Consider the following 23,036-nt stretch of genomic DNA (forward strand, 5'->3'; position numbering starts at 1 on the left):
TTTAAGAATTGAAGAGTAGATCACATTAATGTGATTGTGTGGAGGTAGATAGTGTCCCCCCGAAAGATGCCCATATCCTAATCTCCGAAACCTGTGAATGTATTGCATTACCCTGCGTGGCAGAAGGGACCTCTCGACTATAATTTTGTAGGATCTTGAGATGGGGAGATTGTCCTGGGTTTGTCTGAATGGGTTCAGTGTAATCAAAAGGGTCCTTATAATAATAGGAAAGCAGGCAGGTCACAGTAGAGATGGAGATGTCATGATGAAAGAAGACATCAGAAAGATGCCTGAAGACGCTATGCTGCAGATGTTGAAGGAGAAAGGGGTAAAAAGCCTGCTGACTCAGTTTGGACTTCTGACCTCCAGAACTGTAAGATAAAAAGTGTGGATTTTCTTCTGCTAGGTTTGTAGTAATTTGTGGCAGCAGTAATAGGAAACCAGTATAACATGCATTCTGTAAAATGTCCTCATTCACCAAGTATCCCAACAATTAGACTGTGGTCCAGCAATTTACATTTATTGTATCTCTCATGTTAGTACTTTGTAAGGTAGGTACTGTACATCCCAGATTATAGATAAGAAAACAAAGAACTTGACCTCTCCTAGTGGTCACTGGGAGGTGGTAAGTGGTATATTCAAAGATCGACCCTTTCGGCTCCAAAGGATTTATCTATCTCATGATCTCAACACAATTATGGAGGATGATAAAGGGCAAAATTAACTTTCTTGCTGAAAGAAATGTGAGAAAAGTTGGTGGTAGGTAAATGAATAATAATTTTTACTAAATGAAAAACAATTATTAAGGGTAGGAATCAGTGATTACGAGGTATCAGAAATTTGTTGTAACCTAGGGACCAGTATGAGTAGTTAGACTTCTAGGCTTTACACTTCTTGTTTCACTTATTTGTCCCTAAGTGGGCTTTAAGATACATTATTTAGGAAGTGTGCTGCACTGTCACTCCGTGAAAAGTAATCCATTCTAACCTGGAAATCTCTCCATTGCAACTTGGGAAAATTGCAAGACTGCATGGAATTAATTATGCTGCAGTTATGTAAAGTGTCGAGTAGAGAGCTCCATTTTAATTTTGTTAAATAAAATCCATAGAACATAGTGTTAACATATTAAAGTTGTCTGGATACATAGGACAGATAAAAAGAAGAGACTTGATGTTTCAAAGGTGCATTATCATTGTCCACATGGAGCTGAGGGAGAGGGCTTTACATAATTGGGACAGAGATATCCCAGTTAGCCAACCCATAAAACTAGGGGACCATTTTTTACATTTAGGAGGCTGTGGCTTAAAGATGCTAATTGTGTGATGTAACTCCTACCCCTCTGTATATTTCATTGGACATTACAACCCTTGGATGTCCTGATCATTTTGCTGCCAAGGTCAGTGTTTAGAATCATGTTGCAAATAATCATTGAATTACAGTTAGAGCCAGATGTGATTATTTCAGCCCCTTTTAGTTTTATAGATAAAATAGCCACAGGTGTTATTTGCAAAATGCAATCAGTTGTGTTTGTTTTAAAAGGATATTTTATGTGATCTAACGTACTACCATTTTAGAACCCCCTAAGACATATAGAACTTAGTAGTATCTGCACTACTAGTATGGAAATTACAAAACTAAACAAGACTGCTTCTTAACTAGCCATTTTCCAAACTATTTTGATCATTCCTGGATTCTTCAATGGTGGATGGAACAAATTAGATTTTCTCACCCCTAAGTTTAGCATTGGTTACTCCTCATATGTACCTCTTTGTACATCTTTGTGCACTATAATTTACAGCATCAGTCACTCTAGTTCTTTTGACTGTGGAGAGATAGTATGTGCAGTCACTCCTAGAATGTTGTCTCCCTCTTAATGTCCATCAGAACCCCATTAGCAAGAGATCTGGGAAGACCATAATCTTTGGAATGTTAGTGATAGTGAAAATAATTCATCCTTAATTTCCCTATCTTTCGTTTATATCCTGGACAGACTTGTAAAAATTATGTCATCACTGCTTGTTTATCATAGCTACTTATAATATATTTGTGAGGATTAAATGAGGGTCTGCTAAATGCCGTTGTAGGTGGTTTAATCCGAGTGATCCAGAGCAGTAAAGACCTAGAGAGAATGCTTTATATCAATTCTTCATCACCACATATTTAGATTATACTGATCAGATACACCAGTCAGAGTCTGATTTATTAGTTATAGTTATCCAAGAAAAAAGTGGTGATGCTCTTCTCCAGAAAATATCCAGTCCCAGGATGTTTTCTGTAAAGTTGCCTCTCCCTGATTATCTGTGTTGAGGTATTGATCCCTCACAGACCATGTCTTTATTTCTACTGTCTCCCTGTCTCTACCCTATTTCACCCTGGGCAGGAGTTCTGAAATTTTTGGCCTAAGAAGTTATATAAACATTACTTAATTTTTACTTAAAAATCATTGAAGACTCCAGTGTAGAATCCTAAGCCTCATCAATGAACTTGTTTTAATGTGTTATGTGAAAATCAAATGGTCCTTTTTTTTCCTTTTTTTCTTCAAGTGGATCTTACGTCTTTCATTTCATTTTGCATTATCATGTGGAAAATATTAATGCACTGAGTTGTGTAATCTTCCAAATATTAAAAAATATTTCCAAGTATTAAAAAATTACTTTTCTGAATGTCAATACCAGTCTCATCAGAAAAATCTTTAAGCACTGAAATAATGGTGATTGATTTAAATGTTCCATTATTGTAGTTTTATTTGGAAGTTTGTTACCACTGCAACAGGTATTGTCAGTTGTTAATTTTTCTGATGGACTTACTTCATTAACTTTCTAGATTTGGGTTTGGCAAATACCCATGTCTGAATAATCATTGGAATAAGAAACTATGAAGGCTCAAAGATTTTAATTTATTTGTAAACTAATTTTGTCTTTTGATTGAAGCATTTAATTATTTGTATTTAAGGTTGTATAGTTATTTGTTGCCATTTTTCTTTTTTTATTTTATTCTTGTTTACATTTGTCCCAATTTTAACCCTTTGCCCTTCTCCACCCATCCCACGCCCTGCTTCCAGTCATTCCCCACACCATCGTCTGTGTCCATGGGTCCATCCATCCATGTAGTTTGACTAGTTTCTTCCCTTTCCACAGTTCCTGCCCTCCTCACCCCTCGTACAGCTGTCAGTCTGTTTCATGTTTCCATATCTCTATTATGCTTGTTATTTTAATTTTGTTTTTTAGATTTCTCTTATCACTGGAATCATATGGTAATTGACTTTCACCAACTGGCTTATTTTATTTAGCATAGTACTCTCCAGTTCCATCCATTTCACAAAATGTAGGAATTTTTTTTTTTCTGCATAGTATTTCACTGTAAAAATGTTCCACATTTTTAAAATCTATTCATCTACTGATAGGCAGGTGGCCTATTTTCAGCTCTTGGCTATTGTAAATAGTACTGCTATGAACACAGGCTTGCATAAGTTCTTTTGTTATGGCTACACAGGCGAGATTGAACACTCTGAAGCGGTGTATAAAGTTAAGCAAAGGATTTTAATAATGGCCAGGAGTTGGGCAGACCCTGAGCTGGTCTCTTAACATGCTTGAACCTACAATGGAGTCTAAACACCGGGTTTTTATACTTGTGCAGTCTCTTTGTTTCTTCTTTGGCGGGAAACAGCCTTAGGAAGATGGGGGGGCTGGGCAGGAATGCAGGAATGTCTTGGCAGTAGCAGGAACAGAAATTTGCAAGACTATAAGGTTATCTCCGGTGGCAGCATAGCTCTTCAGCCAGGGACAAACTCCCTGCGAAGCAATCTATCTTCAAAGGGCTAGACATTCTGTTAAGCACAGCCTTCACAAATGTTATAAACCAGACACAAGCAAGCAAATGGGAGGTGATAGAGGCTGAGGCGCTTTTAGCTTGTAAATCACTAATTGCTATAACACTCCTTTTTACATTCCTTTTCCAAGGCCTTTTAGCAAGTTCTTGCTACTATTTACAAAGAACATTTGAAGCCCCTACACACTTACATACTTAGCAGACCTTTGAAACTTTTTACAGGGAATATTTGGTGCCCGTACTATTCGGTGCTCCTACACTTTTGATTGATATTTTGGTTTCTTAGGGTATATACCCAGCTCTGACATTTCTGTGTCAAAAGGCAGTTCCAGTTTTAGATTTTTTTAAGGAAATTTTATATGTTTTCCACAGAGGCTACATCAGTGTGCATTCCCACCAACTGCATGCACTAGGGTTCCCTTTTCTCCACATCCTTTCCAGCACTTGTTTGTTGATTTATGAATGATGGCCATCTGACAGGTATGAAGCGGTATCTTATTGTGGAACGTTCTTAATATTATCTCATTTGCTGCAAATAAGGATTCTGATCTAGTTAAAAGTAAAAAGGAAATTTTCTAGTTTTTAACTTTAATAAACACTGCTATTGCTTAGCGTCTTTGAGTGTAGATGTGACAGGGCTTGGTGATGGAGTCAAGAGCCACAGAGTTGGAAAGCAGACATTATTGTACATCTAAGCTTCCTCCTTACCTCCGACACCTGCCCTCCTAGCCTCACTAGCAGCCAGCTCAATGCGGAGGAAGGCAGAGCAAGATGTTTGGTCAGAAAAAGACAGGGGCAGCTGGCTTTTTCTCTCCTTTTAATCATGACTGAATACACTTAAACGCTTTTCACCAGAGGAATCCCAAAGCCACTTAACAGACTTTAATAAAGATGTAGCTAGGGCCTCTATCTGCTCAGTGGTGGTCAAGCATGACTGTATCACAGCAACTGGTAACAATGGAATTGTTAGTGTTTATGGGCCCCAAAGCGACTCTATTTTTGGCTTTTTCAAAGGGGAGAATTCCCACTAGCATTTAGGTCATGGTTAAGTAAATCTTATTACACTTCATATACAATGTGTGTGTGTGTAGTAATTTGTACTATATATTCAGGTAGATAAATAATAATAGTACTGTTCTTCAGCTATGAGCTGATTGGTCTAGATTCATTTGTTTATTGTAAACACTGCCCAAAATCCCATTAGTTGAATTCATAAATTCTCTGCTCTAACAGAACCAAGTGGCATAGTTAAAGTTTGGGTTTTCTCAATGTAGCAACATTTTTGCTGATATATCTCCTAGGGCAAGGGAAATAAAGGAAAGAATAAACAAATGGGAGTACATCAAACTAAAAAGTTTCTGCTCAGCAAAAGAAACATCAGAAAGATGAAAAGATAACCAACAGTATGGGAAAACAGAAGGGTTTGATCTCTAAAATATACAAAGAACTTATAACACCAGGAAGACAGACAATCCAGTTAAAAAATAGGCAAAGGACCTGAACAAACACCTCTCCAAGGAGGACATACAGAGGGCATGTAGGCACATGAAAGAATGTTCAACATCACTAGCCATCAGAGAGTTGCAAATTAAAACCATAATGAGATACCACATCACACCTGTCAGAATGGCCATCATTAACAAATCAACAGGTGACTTCTGGTCAAGATGGAGATGTAGACACACACACTGCGTCTCCCTCCACAACTAAGAAGGAATACAGCTACCTCAAAACTAGAAACAACCAGAAGTTCCAGAAAATCAAACTACATGGAAGTCCAGCAAACAAAGATATAAAGAAGAAATATTCATCCAGACAGGTAGGAGGGGCGGAGCCAGGGCGGAGCCAGGGCAGAGAGGGCGACGTGTGGTGGTGGCGGCAGTATAGTGGAAAGCATAGTCACATATTTTAAAAAGTTGGGAGAGACACCTGGGGAGCGTTCCAAGCTCCTCATGGGACCTAGCAGCTCATGGTCCCAGCAACAGGGAAAATCAAGCCTCATTGCTTCTGACTATGCAGACCAGTGCTGGTTGGGGTGGGGGTAGAAACTGCCAGTCTCTCAGCAGAGTCCGCTTGTTTAAAGGGCCCTCACAGTCCTAGAATGTCCACAGACCCACCCACTCTGGGAATGATGGCCAGGGCAGCAGCTAGAGAGGTGCCAGTCCTGTGCAGAAGTGGGAGCGGTGCCTGGAAAAGGAGAGTGCTGGGCAGGAGGCATTGTTCCCTCTCTGACCTCTCCACCACATACAGCGCCACAATGTGGTGAAACAGGTCGCCCTGTACCGATGAATCCCTAAGGTTCTGCCCCTTACAACATAACAGGAGTGACAACTCTACCTGGGACTCAGAGGCAAACAAAAACAGGATCCTGTCAGAATGAGGAGACAGAGAAGTATGGCCCAAAAGGGGAAAATGATCAAGACTCCAATGGGAGAACTAAGTGATGAGATAGCCAGCCTCACAGTTGAGGAGATAGACAACATAACAGACACAGAGTTTGAAACACTCGTGATTAAGATGCTCACAGGCTTGACAGATATGCTTAAGTACAGCAAAAGCATAAGAAAAGATGTGAAGGCTATGCTAAGTGAAACGAAGGAAAATCCACACAAAATCAATGGTGAAGGAAGGAGACGGGAATTCAGAACAATGATTTGGAACATAAGGAAGAAAAGAACAGTCAACCAGTGCAGAATGAGGAAGCAAAAATTGAAAAAAAATGAGAAAAACTTCCCAAATTTTACAAAGGAGATTGACATACAGGTCCGTGAAGCACGGAGGGTCCCGGGCGAGCTGGACCCAGAGGGGACCATACCAGGATGCATCATGATTGAGATGCCAAAGGTGATAGATAAAGACTGAGTCATGGGGGCAGCAAGAGAGAGGTGGAGAGTTGTCTACAGGGGGCCTATAGGACTATCAGCTGATTTCTCGGAGGACACTTTGCAGGCAGGAAAGGACTGGCAAGCAGTATTCAATGTGATGAAAGGCAACTTGCAACCAGGACTACTCTATCCAGCAAGCTATTATTTGGAATGGAAAGGCAGATGAAATGCTTCCCAGACAAGGTAAAGCTAAAGGAGTTCATCATCACCAAGCTATTATTATACAAAATGTCGAAGGGACTTACTTAAGAAAAAGAAGGTCAGAACTATAAACACTAAAATGACAACAAACCCATAACTATCAACAACTGAATCTAAAAGATAAAAACAAAATCCAACTAAGCAAACCAGAATAGGAACAGAATCATAGGTATGGGGATCACTTGGAGGGTTATCAGCTGGGAGTGGGGAGGGGGAGAAATGGGGATATGGTGCAGGGATTAAGAAGCATAATCAGTTGGTACAAAATAGACATGGTGAAGTTAATAATAATATAGGAAAGGGTGAAGCCAAAGAACTTATAGGCACGACCCATGGACATGAAGTAAGGGGGGTGCGATTGCTGGAGGGAACGGGGGTATTGGGCAGAGGGGAGCAAACAGGAAAAATATTGGGACTGCTATAACAACATGATCAATAAAATATATTTGAAACAAAAACAAATCAACAAACTGTTGTGGAGGAAGTGCGAGAACCAAACGGTCGGAGACAACCAAATTAGAATTTAAAGAGCCTTTATTAGCTGGCCAGTGACTGCCCACCCGTCCACAAGCCGGACTTAGGTGGACAGCCCCGACCTTAGGGACTGGGGGATTTATAAAGCATTTCGGGTGCATTCTTGTTCCTACAGGTGCAGGAGCTTGGACAAAAATACAGCTTTTATAGACAAAAATTTTCCACTATTCTCAAGGTCATTGCTCAGAGGAATAGGTCACTGTTCAAAGGAATAACAGGTTTTAAGTTCTTTCTTCTGCTTGGTCGGAGCATGCAACTGCCAGGGTCTTGTTCCTGGGACCCAAGTTCGGCTGATTACCCTACTGGCTGGACATCTAAGAAATATCCTTTAACACAAACAAGTGCTGACGAGGAACCCTAGTGCACTGTTGGTGGGAATGCAGACTGGTGCAGCCACTATGGAAAACAGTATGGAATTACCTCAAAAAACTAAAAATGGAATTGCCATTTGATTCACTGATTCCACTGTTGGGATTATACTCAAAGAATCCTGAAACACTAATTCAAAAGAACCTGTGCACCTATATGTTTATAGCAGCACCATTTACAATAGTCAAGTGCTGGAAACAGACTTAAGTGTCCATCAGTGGATGATTGGATCAAAAAACTGGGTACATTCATACAATGGAATACCATGCAGCAGAAAGAAAGAAAGAACAGCCTTTTGTGACAACATGGATGGAATTGGAGAGTATGATGCTCCTTGAAATACGCTAGGTGGCGCAAGACAAATACCATATGATCTCACCTAATACAGAAATCTAATGAACAAAACAAACAAATGAGCAAAATATAACCAGAGGCATGGAAACAAGGAACGGACTGACAGTGACCACAGGGGAGCAGAGAAGGAAAAGGGGGGAGGAGAGGAAGGATCTAATCAAGGAACTAGTTATGAATGACCCATGGACATGGACATTGTGGGGATTGACTGTGGGAGAGGTTGGAGGTAGGCAGGGCAGCAGAGAGTAATGGGGGGAAAATTGGACAACTAACAGAAAAACAATACAAAAATATCTAAAGAAAGAAAAAAAGTATGGGTTTTTCTTTTCTCCACAGAACAGGATGGGAGTGTTTGGTCTTTGGTTCCTTTTGGGAATGACATACCTTGGCCCCAACCCTAACATCTTTCTCATTAAGTGGACTGAAGTCAGAGTACACACAGGGTACTCAGGGGGAAATCAGTGGACACTAAGGGAGAATTGGTCCAAATGAGTAAGTAAGACATGTTTTTTCTCTCTTGTTTTTGAGCAGTTCTGAATGCTTAGCCATGCTTATTTGTGCCTATGGCTTAGCTTTCATTTTGGCTTGAAAGTAAGACTGATGACTAGGCAGAAGTTTAAGATTAGTCTTATGTTGTAATTTAAGTCTGTGTTCATCTTCTTTCACAGTATCTCTCTTCTCAAGTTTTCCTCTCTACTGTATTTTTTTTCGTTATTGCTGCCCTTTACTCCAGGTTGCATAAGTTATTAATTGTGTCTTTGATATTTTTATCTAAAAGCCTCCTGGGACAGTTCTCCCAAGGGTAAAAAAGGCAAACTCATGTACAGGTTTCTCAAGGAGCTGTCAGAGTTTGGATGGGACCATAAGCTTTTCAAAATAGTGTTTCTATTGTTCCCTGTGGCACTATTAGCCTGCACTAATAAATAGTGTTTGTTGCTGTCTCTAGGATGCTATTGACCTGGGATGTGGAACTCTAGGTGGGAGGTTGGAAATTGCAGTGTTCTACTGCAAAGCAACTGCTGTTTTTTCGCTAAGCCTTGCATTGGGCTATTATTTTGTGTTGTAAGTTTTCAGAAGATTTCAGAGTTCTTCAGAGGTTGACTCTGATAAATCCTGCCATCACGTCTTATTGAAGGCACAGAGCCTTGTCCACCATTATGGTAGTGCCTCCTCTCTATTTTATTTATTTATTTTATTCAAAGTAGTATTATTATTTTATTTTTAAAAACTATGAAAGGGAGGAAAAGTCTTGCCAAATGATGACATGTGCCTATTGATTGTGCCATGTACAAAAAAGTAAAAGCTACATTTAACTATAAACAAAGTAAAACGGAAAACTATTTTTATGCACTACATAGCTTTCCTCCCTTGATTCCATTTGATTGAACCCTTAACCCTTTTCTTCATGTTTCTCTCCCCATATTTCCTCTACCTTGTAATTGGCACAGTGGAAGAATCTAGAATTTGCAAACAAAGAGTAAAAGGAGATATGTTGAGTAATTCTGAATCAAACGATATTCTTCAACATCAAGACTCAAACTGTGGTGGCACAGGTAACAGACATTCACTGGACAAGGATGAAGGCTGTGACTTTATAATAAAAAACAATAATTTGATGAGCGCACTGTATTGCACACAAGAATCAAGAGAGAAACCTCCTCGGCTAGAAGCTGGAACAGAGCCCTCTAATAGTCCACAAGATTCAGAGTGCAACAGGAACAAAGGAAAAACATTAGGTAATCATGTCTACTCAGTGGTTGGACATTGTCACACAGCTCATTTACTTATATTTTCTGAAGCACATGTGATTATGGGATGTGGTCAGGTTTGAAATACATGTTGTTTAGCTACTGCATTTATTTCTTTTGGTTAGGTCGGTGTGCTTGTCCATTGCAATTATATGCATGAGGCTTAAAAAAGCAGAGTAGAAAGCTTAACTATATGAACCTTAGTTATTTCTCTGAATTATCAAGAACTGATTTTCCTAAATACATTTATGGCCAGTTTTGCAGAAGTGGTATTTGATTTGCCTTGTTGTTTGATCTTGTAAAGTCGTCCAACTAATAATGAACAGTTAACACTGTATTATTTAAAAGATATTCACTAAAATTTAGAAATGATGTATGTTATTTTCTGTTTACAAAGTTGATTAATAAGAGTGGATTTTAAGCTAGGTTTTCCTCTCTTCTGCTGTTGATTTTCAGTTTTTTATTCCAATTTTATATAACAGTTACCTTGTCTGATTTGGCTGGTTTCTGCATATGACTATAGCTAGTATGTTCTTTCCTTAATCTCTTACTCTTAAGTACTTTAACATTTATAAGAATATGAAATGTATATAACTTTTTGCAAGTGAGACAAATATCTTCAGAAATACTACCCCGAGTGTGTATAAAATCAATTTGCAGGTTAAAATTGTTTAGTTTAAAATGGCCAGAGTTTATAATCTTCAGAAAGTTGCAATTTAATTTTATTTCTTAGACATTAAGTCATTATATTCCTCTTCATTTGGCGTTGAATTTAAAAAAAGATTTCAGTGTAAAATTTGTGTACATAGGAAAGTGTTTATTTGGAAGTCAGCCTATTCCTGTTCCCTTCCCCCTGAGGCATGTAAAGTATACAAAATATTAAAGTTTTCTTCAGATTTAACAAAAAATGAAGAAATAAATGTCTCACAAAGAAAAGTGAACATTCTAGCAAATGTATACCTATCTCCAGGGAAAGTAATAAAACTTTACTCTTTACCTGGACCCATCATTTTTTCCCATATATTTCAGCCATCTCCTTCTCCCTACCACCGTTTTTAAGGTACTGTTTTTAAAACACTTTCTCAAGGGAAGGGCTAACTGCCTTCCCTTTTTGCACTATACTTGCTTAATGCCCAGATTATGCTTAGTAAATTATCAGAAAATAATTATAACTCAAATTGGTCACAGGAAAAATTTTGAGTCACTAGGGACTATGTGTATTTTAGATACAGGGAGACTGTATAGCTTTTTAAATAGCTTCTTGAACTTCCTTGTGTATTTGTCTCTGATAGGAGAAAGTTCTTAAAAACCTTCCCATCCTTTGTAAAACATCTTAACTTAGAATCAGTGATTAGGCAAGTATTTTTAAACTTCCAGCAAGTGTTCTTACTATTTAAGTGCCATTTAGCTAATATCTACCAGTATTAGTTGGTACATGAAGTTTGGGTGTGGGCAGCTAATAAGTCATAATTGGAAGAGTTACTCTTAATTTAGCAAATGAATCTCTATATTTGATTGATTTGAAAATTTTTATCTTCTGGTTTTTTTCTTCTTATTATTAATCATCAGGAAAAGAAGTGTTATTATTGATGCAAGCCTTAAATACTCTTACAACTCCAGAGGAGAAGCTGGCAGCTCTTTGTAAGAAATATGCTGATCTTGTGAGTATTAAGAGAGCAAGGCTCATATAAAATATGGTAAAATGTGGGTGTGCTTGATAAACTTTTAATATATTTTAATATAGCTTTATATGTAAATTACATTTTACAATATTCCCTCACTTATCATGGGTATTACGTTCTAGAATCCCCCATGATAGGTGAAAATCTGCAAAGTAGGAACCTTACATTCATTTTAGTATTTATATATATTTTAAAGCTTTATAAACCCTTCCCACACACTTATAAACCATTTCCAGTCCCTTATTAACCTTTTCCACACTTTTATAAACACTACGTATGTTCTTAAACATATTCTACACTCTTAAACCTACGTAACTTTAACAACATACATATACAGTACAGCAAAATCCCGCAATATAGTGAAAAATGCGCGATAAACAATTATATGTAATATTTTTTAAAATCCCGTGATACAGTGAGGCTGCAATAAGTGAACCGCGATATAGAGAGGGACTACTGTATTTCAGAATCGAAGGGAATAATCTAATTTCTTGGGAGTTAAGTTGGTTGTATGGCCTTGTTTTATGATATCCTGAACATAATACTGCTTTTTGAGGTGTAGAATAGATATCCTAAAATTTAGCCTCAGCATTTCTAGGTCAGCATTTTTATTTGTCTGTTTACATGCCCCTCTTTCAGGAGTGAATGATTTCTGTATTTAACTTTAGAAATTCTAGACATGAAAGAATAACTAGGGGCAGGGTCTTGATTGAAATTGTAAGTTTTGTGAAATAGTCTTGTACAGTGACTTTTTCCCTTTTTATTGAATCTGTTGGGATGACACTCGTTAGAAAAATTATTCAACTGGTGTACTGTAATAATTTTTAAAATAGATAATACCTGACTCTTTAATCAGGGGCACTAATCTCTTTTTCTTTAGATTGTCAAATAAAATATGTGACAACTGTCAAAACAACAACAGTAGTCATCTGGTATAAATGAATAAAAATTATATCCATCTTCTGTCAGATAGGTAAAAAATATGATATATTCTTTGGTGTAGAATCTTAATAATTAGTTTATATGTGCTTTGAGATGACAGTGGTTGAAAATTGCTGCTCTTGTGGAATAGCCATGATGAAAATGAAATGAACAGTGGTAGAAAAAGAAAGAAAAAGATAGGTGGACAAAGGAGAAAAAATTAGGTAGAAAAAGTAACAGAAGTGGGTGAAGTAGTTGACTTGGTGATGTGACACATGCAGCCATCTATGAAAGAATTAGAGAAGAAAGAGTATATTGACTTGCCCAGTAGTCTAGGGTAGTCCTCAAAATCATGCAGATCACTTGGGCATCTTATCAAATTGCAGTTTCTGATTCACTATGTGTAAAGAACACTTTAAAGTAGATATGAAGAGGGCTGGGGGAGATGGGCTAAGATGCTACATTCTAACAAGGACCAACGTGATGGCCAAAGGTGCTGGTCCAGGGACTGGACCAGGAAATCATTACTGCATTTGTTTTAGGGATTGGTACACTCGAGTCCCTCTATTTGATTTAGTTTTATCCCTCTGGAGAGCAGTAGTTCTTGTGAAAAATAAGAGGTATACATATTTTGGTTTGTAAAAATGTTTTAAAATGCTTTCCCTAAAAAGGTTAGGATATGTAACAGTGAGACCACCTGAGAGTATATCAGTCAAAGACGCAAGAAGAGGGCCACATGGAGGTGAAAGAGACTAATATGTACAGCCCACCCCAGAGCAGTGACCCACTTTGAGAGGAAATTCACAAACTTAGAGCTTCTCCTTAACAGGCGAAGGGTTTTTACCCCACATTAGGCACGCAGCTTTTAAGATAAGTACCTTTCATGGCTGGATGCTTCTATCGCATCACCAAGTCAACTACTTCACCTTCTGGTCTGCTACTTTTTCTACTTAATATACACTCCTTTCTCTATTTATATTTTTCTTTTCTGTTGTTTAAGTCTTCTTTTTCTACCACTGCTCATTTGATTTTCATCATTTGGCTATGTTACTAGAGACTGTCTTACATATCCAAAAATGCCCAAAACATCTGGCTTTGAAAAATCAACGTGGGTTCTCACCCAGGAGATCCAAAAGGCTGTGGTGAACTGAGAAACACCTCTTAAAGGGTTCATGCACAGACTTTCTTGCTCCAGTGAGAAAGCAGCTTTTTCAAAAGTGTTCACACTTTATGTTAAAAGAGATTCATTTGCTAATCTAAAGATCATGAGCCTGAGGGGCAGGGACCTGTTGCAATACTCTTCATGAATGCAGGCATTGGCGAGCACCATTTTTGCACTCTCCCTCTACCTAGCTACAGTTATCTGGTGCGGTTTTTTTGTTACTATAGACTCTTTTTTTACTTTTTCTTTTGGTGGAATCATGTTTACCCTTCAACTGGTAGTTGCACTTTCCCTATATCTTGCTAAAGCCAGTGGGAGACATCTTTTTATTTTCTTTTTGCTCAGTGGGTGCCATCTTTGTATTCTACCTATGTTGTGCTCTACCATGCTAATATCTCTGGGCAGGGAACTTTTACACATGTCTGCTGCCCTGGTTTTGTGGCTGCTGCCCTAGGGATATGTTTTGATCTTCTGGCTCTGGGAGCTAGGGGACTTGCATTTCTTGTTCCCATGAAACTGTAATAACCAGAGAGAGAGCTCTTGGCAGACTTCCACCCCCAGGGTACTGCACAAACTGATGCCTACTTCCTTGTCTAGGAGCTTTGGCCTGAGAGGCAGACTTCTGGGAAGGCACACTCCTAGAACTGTGTGCTCTCAAGGAATGAAGACTCTGAATGCAGTCTTTGCACTCTTACACTACCTCACTAGATAGCTTCTGGTATCTCCAGAAATGAGCTTATACTCTTGTCTGGAGTCCTGATTTAGTGACTTTCACCCAGGGAATACGTCCACATCGCTTGGTCTTGGGGTCATCAGTGTAAGAACGGAGTCGCTCAGAAAGCCAGCAGTGAGCAGGAAAAAAAGAAGTTTATTGAGGGGATTAGCAGGCAGGGAGGGAACCATGCCGAAAGTGGCTCTGACTCCAGACTCCTAGGGAAGGAGGAGTTGTTTTATAGGGGGAAGAAAAAAGGAACTATTGAATTTAGTTTGGTTATCTTGCACCTGCAAGCATATAAAGGGGCTGATCAAGGCCAAACACAGCTCAACTTGACACACCCCACTATCTTGGGGAACTTCCGGCCTAAAACATCACTATCTTCCAAGCAGCTGCAGGCAGGTGGGGGGAAGGCATGGGAACTGAGGCTGTCAATCAGGGCCTACACTTGGCATTTCCACAGGGCTGTATATACTTGTATACTTCAAAAGTTGATCGCTGAGGACCTGGTATCTTCTAGCTGCTGACTGATTCTCCCTCTATGTTCCTTGGACAACTAAGGTCTTGGCACACCTGCAATAACGGAGCTATTAAAAATAAAGTAGGTTGCTTAGACAGTTACAAAATTGCAAGAGCTCAGCAAGGTAGGACAATTGGTTAATTTACATGAGGCCACCCCTTCAAGCCAGAAACGGGGTTGTTTCATCTTAACATAGAAAAAAAATAGCAAAATGAAAGAGAGAAATATACAGTCAGACCTCAGTTCTCAAGTGTCTCCCATTTCAAATCATTTAGTTCTCAACCACATTCATGGAAAAACTGTATCACTTGTTGAACAAAAATTCACTTCTCGACATGACAACCCTTTCATGCTGATACCTGTATGATTAGTCACATGACACTCAGGCAACGATAAAAGGAGAGAATGTGTGTGTATGAGTCAGCTTACCACTAAACCTTGTGTTGTTAACATCTCAGGAAATTGTGCTGTGAATATTTTTGTGATTTTTGCTTTTGCTGCTGCTTACTAAACACAGTGAGTCACCATGGGTCCTAAGAAGGTTAGTGATACAGCAGTGAAAAGGGAACTTGTGAGAACAACATAAAACTTAAAAAAATAATTGGAAAGTATGGTAGAGATATTCACATGTCTGATCTGGCAACTGAGTATGTCAAGACAAAATAAATGATTAGCTCAATTTTAAAACATAAAGGGGCCACAAAGTGCTTATGAAACAACATCATAGGTGATAGAAAAGATAGGAAAATTGTTGATTTGTATAAATGAAAAGCGGCCAGTGATAGCATTTCAGAGGCAATGATATGTGAAAAAGTGAATATGCTGCATGCTGACTTATTGAAAAACACCCCTGGAATGAATTAGCTGTCTGGTTCATGTGTGGGACCAATCCTGCGTGGTGCTGATAGCAGCTCTGTGCTGTGTGAGAGCCAAGGCTGCACTGGGCCCTGAATACCTCTTTCTGTGCCAATTTCTAATCTCTTTGTTCTGCTGTTTTCAGTTGAATAGGGGACAAGAAGGAGCCAGCATAGCTTCTAATAAAGCTTTATAAAGGGCTTCTGTGGATATTCTCTTTCCCCTGTGGATATATGGCAGGGGTTCTTGAGTCTGGCCTTACCATACTGAGGAGATTGCAATCCTGTAGGTGGGTGGATAGACACAACTTCCCATTCTCAAAGGTTTGTGTTCTATGGTTTGGGTGGTCCTACCTGGCTGCAAGGAATCTCAGGTGCTCAGCTGTAGCCCATCCAGTTTCAGGCTCACTGATTTTTATATGACAACATAGGCGAGATTGAACACTCTGAAGCAGTGTATAAAGTAAGCAAAGGATTTTAATAATGGCCGGCAGTCGGGCAGACCCTGAGGTGGTCTCTAACAAGCTCCAACATGTAATGGGGCTTAAAAGCTCGGTTATATACTGGTGATGTCCCTTTGTTTCTTCTTTGGTGGGAAACAGCCTTAGGAAGAGGGGGCTGGGCAGGAATGCAGGAATGTCTTGGCAGTGACAGGAACAGAAAATTGCAAGGCTGTAGGGTTATCTTTAGCTTGCAGCTGCAGCCTTTTAGTTAGGTCGAATCTTTTATAAACCAATTAATTTTGCAAAAAGACTAGACCCGTTGTAAGACATAACTTTACAAGAGTTATAAACAGGTTACAAGCAAATGGAAGGAGGTAGAGACTAAGCTGGGGTCTTTTAACTTGTAAATCACCGAGTGGCTGTAACATTCTTTTTTTTAAGGCTTGCTAGCAGCCCTTTGCTACTTACAGAGAACATCTGAAGCCCCTACATATTTACATAGTTAGCAGACTTCTGAAACTTTTTACAGGGAATATTTGGTGCCCCTACACTTTCTCAGGAGGCTCGGACCAAACCATCCATTGTGTGTGGAGGCCTGCCCCCTGCTCACCAGCTACACTGGGTGGGGCCCCAATCTCTTCATCATCATGCAACCTTCTACCCTTCTTTTTTCATCTGGGTTCAGTGAGTACAAACCACATTTAGAATCTGGCTTCTTAGCTGGCAGGGCAGCTGTGTGTGTGTGGTTCCCTGCTCATCCATGTTTCCACTCTCCTCTTTAAAAAATTCCCTATGTGGAACCCACACTGCAGTTCCACTCCACTGTCCAGCTCTAAAAAGGCAGAGTCTTGGTCAAAGCTGACTACAGCCTTCTGGTGCCTCCAACAGTCTTAGGAGCCAGAGTTCCCCTGCTGGACTCTCTTGGTTGGCCAGAGCCATGGATGTGCTGCTCACTGCGTGTGCAGCTCAAGTCTCAGCCTTCATACATTCTCCCAAGTCTCTCCCTCTTACAATTGGGTGTTCCCTTTGCAGGACTGTGCTTCCCCCCACTGCCTTTTCCCACCCCGTTCCAGGAGGGGCAGGAACCACCAGGATGCACTTTCTCTTCTCTGCTCTCTCCTTTGCTTCAGGCACCTCACCCAGGGTATTATCGGATAGTGCAAAGCCTCTTCTGCACTCTCTGGCTTCAAAAATTCTTATCTACTAAGATTCCATTAATCGTTCAGTCACTTGTTAGATGATCTATTAAAAACCCATGCTGTGACCTTTCTTTTCCTTTGGGATATTGCTGTGCATTTTTTAGCATGGCAAAGAGAATATAATTTTGCTTTGACCCAAGAGTTGTGTTTCAGAATCTCAATCCTGTCTGCTTATTTCTAAAATGGAAAAAAAATAGATGGAAATAATAAAAGACAGGGATAGTCCCTGAAGTTGCCACATATCATTCTCCTACAGTTTTATAGGACCTCTTCCTCTGGGACAAATATTTAAATAGTGATGAATCCCCTTCTACTTTCTCTGAAACCTACAGAACAGCCATGTGATGACCCTTCCCTGTTTGGAACATTGATTGTGTATTTAAGATGAGCTTAAACTTTGCAAAGTACCTTCTGGATTTGATTGGAATCCCTACTGATACTATGCCAATGGAGAAGCATGCTACTTACCTGCAATTATTATTAACCTCTGCACTTAACCATAGCTGCCAATGCCTGTTTGTGGGCTCCAATTTGTCCCCATTCATCCTCGGGATAAATCTTGCTTCCTGACCTGAGGAGAAATCCATCGTGGTGCCTAGGATTAGTGTGATTTGGGTTTGGGAGATGGAAAATGTCTGAAAACTGTTCTTCTTTTTACCACCTCACCAAATCAGTATCTTTGATTCTGCTGCCTTATGAAATGCGAACACCAGAATTCATATCAATTTCATGGGGAAATGGTGCAGGGATTAAGAAGCATAATTGGTTTGTGCAAAATAGATAGGGGGAAGTTAAGAGTAATATAGGAAAAAGTGAAGCGAAAGAACTTATATTCATGACCCGTGGACATGAACTAAGGGGGGTGGGATTGCTGGGGGTAGGGGGGGTACTGGGCAGAGGGGAGCAAAGCGGGAAAAAATTGGGACTATTGTAACAATATAATCAATAAAATATACTTAAAAAAATTTATATCCATTTCTATGGTCAGTATCTCAACTTCTATTTACTAAAAGTTCATTCTCTGGCGACTTTTATTCTTTTTATTTTTTCTCTCCTAGATCTCAAGGCTAAAAGGTGGGTCACTCCTGTCTGTCTTTTTCTTTTTTTTTTAAACATATTTCTTAAACTTTAAGGCAAATATAACTGTTCTGATAATCTTTGCTATCATGGACCTACCTTCCTGGTCATTCCTCACTTACTAAAGACTTTTGCACTGACCCACTGTGGTCCCCAATACCCCAAATCATATCTCAGTTTAGGAGCTTACTCACTGTGGTCAGCTCATGGGGCACTATGGCCATCGCCTCTTTTTTTAAAATTAGGCTAAAATATACATAACATTAAAGGCATTGTTTTAACCATTTTTGAGAGTGCAGTTTCAGTGGTGTTACCTACTTTCATCATCCCAAATTGAAACACAGTAACTCCTCATTCTCTATCCTCCATCCTCTAGGAACCATCATTCTACTTCCTATATCTCATATTCACTACTCTAGGTACCTACTCTAAGTGGAATTAAACACTTTGTTTTTTGTGCCAGGCTTATTTCGCTAAGCAGATAGCAGATTTCATTTCTTTCTTTTTTAAATTATTTTTTTATTTTTTGGATTTTCAATTACAGTTGTCCCATTTTCCCCCCCATTACTGCCCCCATCCCACCCCACCCCTTCTCCCACAATCATATCCCTCCCCGTTGTCCATGTCCATGAGTCATTCATACACGTTCCTTGACTAAACCCTTCCCTTACTTATCCCACTTCTCTGCCTCCCCTCTCCCCCCTATTGAATGCTGTTCTACTCCTTGTCCTATTTAGTTTATTTGTTTATGTTGTTCTTTAGTTTCCTGTATTGGGTGATATCATATGGTATTTTGCTTTCTTTGCATGGCTTATTTAACTAAACATAATTCTCTCCAGTTCCATCCATGTTGTCCCAAATGGCAGGAGTTCCTTCTTTCTCTCCGTTACATAGTATTCCATTGTGTAAATGTACCACGGTTTTTTGATCCACTCATCCACAGATGGGAACTTAGGCTGTTTCCAGCACTTAGCTATTGTAAACAGTGCTGCTATGAACATAGGGGTGCATAAGTTCTTTTGAATTAGGGTTTTAGGATTTTTTGGGTATAATTCTAGCAATGCAATCGCTGGTTCAAAAGCCAGTTCCATTTTTAGTTTTCTGAGGGAATTCCATACTGTTTTCCATAGTGGCTGCACCAGTATGCAATCCCACCAACAGTACAGTAGGGTTCCTGTTTCTCCACATCCTCACCAGCACTTGTTGTTTGTTGATTTGTTGATGATGGCCATTCTGATTGGTGTAAAATGGTATCTCATTATGGTTTTTATTTGCATCTCTCTGATGGCTAGTGATGTTGAGCATTTTTTCATGTGTCTATGGACCTTCTGTATATCCTCTTCAGAGAAGTGTTTGTTCAGTTTCTTTGCCCATTTTTTAATTGGGTTGTTTGTTTTCTTGATGTTGAGTCGTATAAGCTCTATATATTTTGTAGATCAGTCCCCTGTCTGAGATATCATTGGCAAATATTTTTTCCCATATGGTTGGTTTCCTTTTCATCTTGCTGATGTTTTCTTTTGCTGAGCAGAAATTCTTTAGTTAATGTAGTCCCATTTGTTTATTTTTTCCTTTATTTCTCTTGCCTTAGGAGATGTATCCATGAAGATATTGTTATGTGGGATATCTGAAATTTTCCTGCCTATGTTTACCTCTAGGACTTTTTATGGTGTCACGGCTTACATTTAAGTCTTTGATCCATCTTGAGTTTATTCTCGTGTGTGGTGTAAGTTGGTGGTCTAGATTTTTTTTTTTTTGCACGTCCCTGTCCTGTTCTCCCAGCACCATTTGTTAAAGAGGCTCTTCTCACTCCATTTTATGTTCCTTCCTCCTTTATCAAATATTAGTTGACCATAGAGGCCTGGGTTTATTTTGAGGCTCTCTGTTCTGTTCCACTTATCTATATGTCTGTTCTTATGCCAGTACCAGACTGTTTTGATCACAATGGCTTTGTAGTATTGTTTGATGTCTGGTATCGTGATTCCTCCTGCTGTGTTCTTCTGTCTCAAGATTGCTTTTGCTATTCGGGGTCTTTTTTGGTTCCATATGAATTTATGGAGTATTTGTTCTAGGTCAGTGAAATATGTCATTGGTATTTTAATAGGGATTGCATTGAATTTGTAAATTGCTTGGGTAGTATGGCCATTTTGATGCTGTTGATTCTTCCCATTGAAGAACATGGTATTTGCTTCCATTTATTTGTATCTTCCTTAATTTCTTTCTTCAATGTTGTGTAATTTGCAGCGTACAGGTCCATTACCTCTTTGGATAAGGTTATTCCTACATACTTTATTTTTCTTGTTGCTATAGTAAATGGGGTTTTCTTTTTTGTCTCTGTCTCTGATATTTTATTGTTGGTGTACAGAAATGTGTTAGATTTCTTTATATTTATTTTGTACCCTACTATTTTGCCAAATTCACTTATTATATCGCGTAGTCTTTTAGTGGATTTTATAGGGTTTTTTATGTATACTGTCATGTCATCTGCATATAATGATAGTTTTACTTCTTTCCCAATTTGGATGCCTTTTATATATTTGTCTTGTCTGATTGCTGTGGCTAGGACTTCCAACACTATGTTGAATAGGAGTGGAGAGTGTGGACAGCCTTGTCTCGTTACTGATTTCAGGGGGAATGCTTTCAGGTTTTGTCCATTCAGTATGATGTTGGCTTCAGGCTTCTCATATTCAGCCCTAATATTGTTAAGGTATGCTCCCTCTATTCCCATTTTGCTAAGTGTTTTCATCATTAATGGGCTTTGTACTTTATCAAATGCTTTTCTGCATCTATTGATATAATCATGTGATTTTTGTCTTTCATGTTGTTTAGGTGACGTATTATATTTATTGATTTGTGAATATTAAACCATCCTTGCATCCCTGAGATGAATCCCAATTGATTGTGTTGTATGATCTTTTTGATGTATTGCTGGATCTTGTTTGCCAATATTTTATTGAGTATTTTAGCATCTATGTTCATCAGTGATATTGGCCTGTACTTTCCTTTCTTTCTTGTGTTTTGACCTGGTTTTGGAGTTAAGGTAATACTGGCTTCATAGAAAGAGTTTGGGATTTTTCCCTCTTCTTGGAATTTTGGAATAGTTTGCGGAGGGTAGGAGTTAGTTCTTCCCCAAATGTTCTGTAAAATTTGCCTGTGAAGCCATCCGATATAGGGTTTTTGTGTGCAGGAGGATTTTTGATTACTGTTTAAATTTCCTTCTTTGTTATTGGTCTGTTGAGACTTTCTACTTCTTCTTGATTCAGTATGGAAGGTTATATTTTCTTGAAATTTGTCAATTTCTTCTAGGTTGTCAAATTTCTTGCCATACAGTTGTTTGTAGTAATTTCTTACAGTCGTTTGTATTTCTGCGGTGTCAGTCGTATTTTCTCCTCTTTCACTTCTGATTTCGTTTATTTGAATCTTCTCTCATTTTTTCTTGATGAGCCTGGCTAAAGGCTTGTCGATTTTGTTTATTTCTTCAAAGAACCAGCTCCTAGTTTTGTTGATTTTTTGAATTGTTTGTTTGGCTCTATGTCATTTAATTCTGCTGTGATCTTGATGATTTTCTTCCTTCTCTTGCCCTAGGCTTTGTTTTTCGTTGTTGTTCTAGTTCTTGTAGCTTTAGGGTTAGGTTCTTATTTGAGATTGTAGTATTTTTTTCAGTTATGCCTGTATTGCTATGAACTTCCCTCTTTTTTTTTTTTTTTTTTTTTTTTTACAACCTCCTTTATTTTTCTGGGAGAAAATTACAAGGAGGTAAAATGCAGGAAAGTGAATCTCTCTCCTCCTCTGGAGCACAGAAGGAATGACTTTTTCTTATTTTTATTTTTATTTATTTATTTATTTTTATTTTCAGTTTTTCAATTACAGTTGTCCCCTTTTCTCCCAATTTCTCTCCCCCACCCAACCCACTCCCTCTCCTGCAATCATATCCCTCCCCGTTGTCCATGTCCATGAGTCATTTATATACGTTCTTTGACTAAACCCTTCCCTTATCCCCCTTCTCTCCCTCCTCCTTCCCCCCTATTGACTGCTGTTCTGCTCTTTGTTCTATTTAGTTCTTTTGTTTGTGTTGTTCTTTAGTTTCCTGTATTAGGTGATATCATATGGTATTCTTCTTTCTTTGCCTGGCTTATTTCACTAAGCAAAATTCTTTCTAGTTCCATCCATGTTGTTGCAAATGGCAGGAGTTCCTTCTTTCTTTCTGCTACATAGTATTCCATTGTGTAAATGTACCACAGTTTTTTGATCCACTCATCTACAGATGGGCACTTAGGTTGTTTCCAGCACTTAGCTATTGTAAACACTGCTGCAATGAAAACATAGGGGTGCATAAGTTCTTTTGAATTGGTGTTTTAAGATTCTTCTGGTATAATCCTAGTAATGGAGTCGCTGTTCAAAAGGCAGTTCCATTTTTAGTTTTTTGAGGTAATTCCATACTGTTTTCCATAGTGGCTGCACCAGTCTGCATTCCCACCAAGAGTGCAGTAGGGTTCCCTTTTCTCCACATCCTCGCCAGCGCTGGTTGTTTGCTGATTTGTTGATGA

At 38.9% G+C, this 23,036-nt stretch overlaps 1 protein-coding gene across 2 annotated transcripts in view; it reads left to right on the plus strand.

The window, feature by feature from the left end:
* The window catches only part of LOC149990276 (gamma-taxilin-like), an 88,168-nt gene that overhangs the window by 745 nt on the left and 64,387 nt on the right, over positions 1-23,036 (plus strand). Inside the window, exons 1-3 of one of the 2 annotated variants that reach the window (XM_090265489.1) lie at positions 8,517-8,663; positions 9,620-9,907; positions 11,489-11,580. In XM_090265489.1, coding sequence (XP_090121615.1) covers positions 8,660-8,663; positions 9,620-9,907; positions 11,489-11,580 — 384 coding nt within the window. In that variant the 5' untranslated portion in view covers positions 8,517-8,659. Of the gene's footprint in view, positions 1-8,516; positions 8,664-9,619; positions 9,908-11,488; positions 11,581-23,036 lie in introns of those variants that run through there. The other variant, XM_090265490.1, reaches the window with a different exon arrangement.

This window comes from Furipterus horrens, unplaced genomic scaffold (assembly GCF_987537825.1).
Source record: "Furipterus horrens unplaced genomic scaffold, mFurHor1.1.pri manual_scaffold_19, whole genome shotgun sequence".
NCBI lineage: Eukaryota > Metazoa > Chordata > Mammalia > Chiroptera > Furipteridae > Furipterus > Furipterus horrens.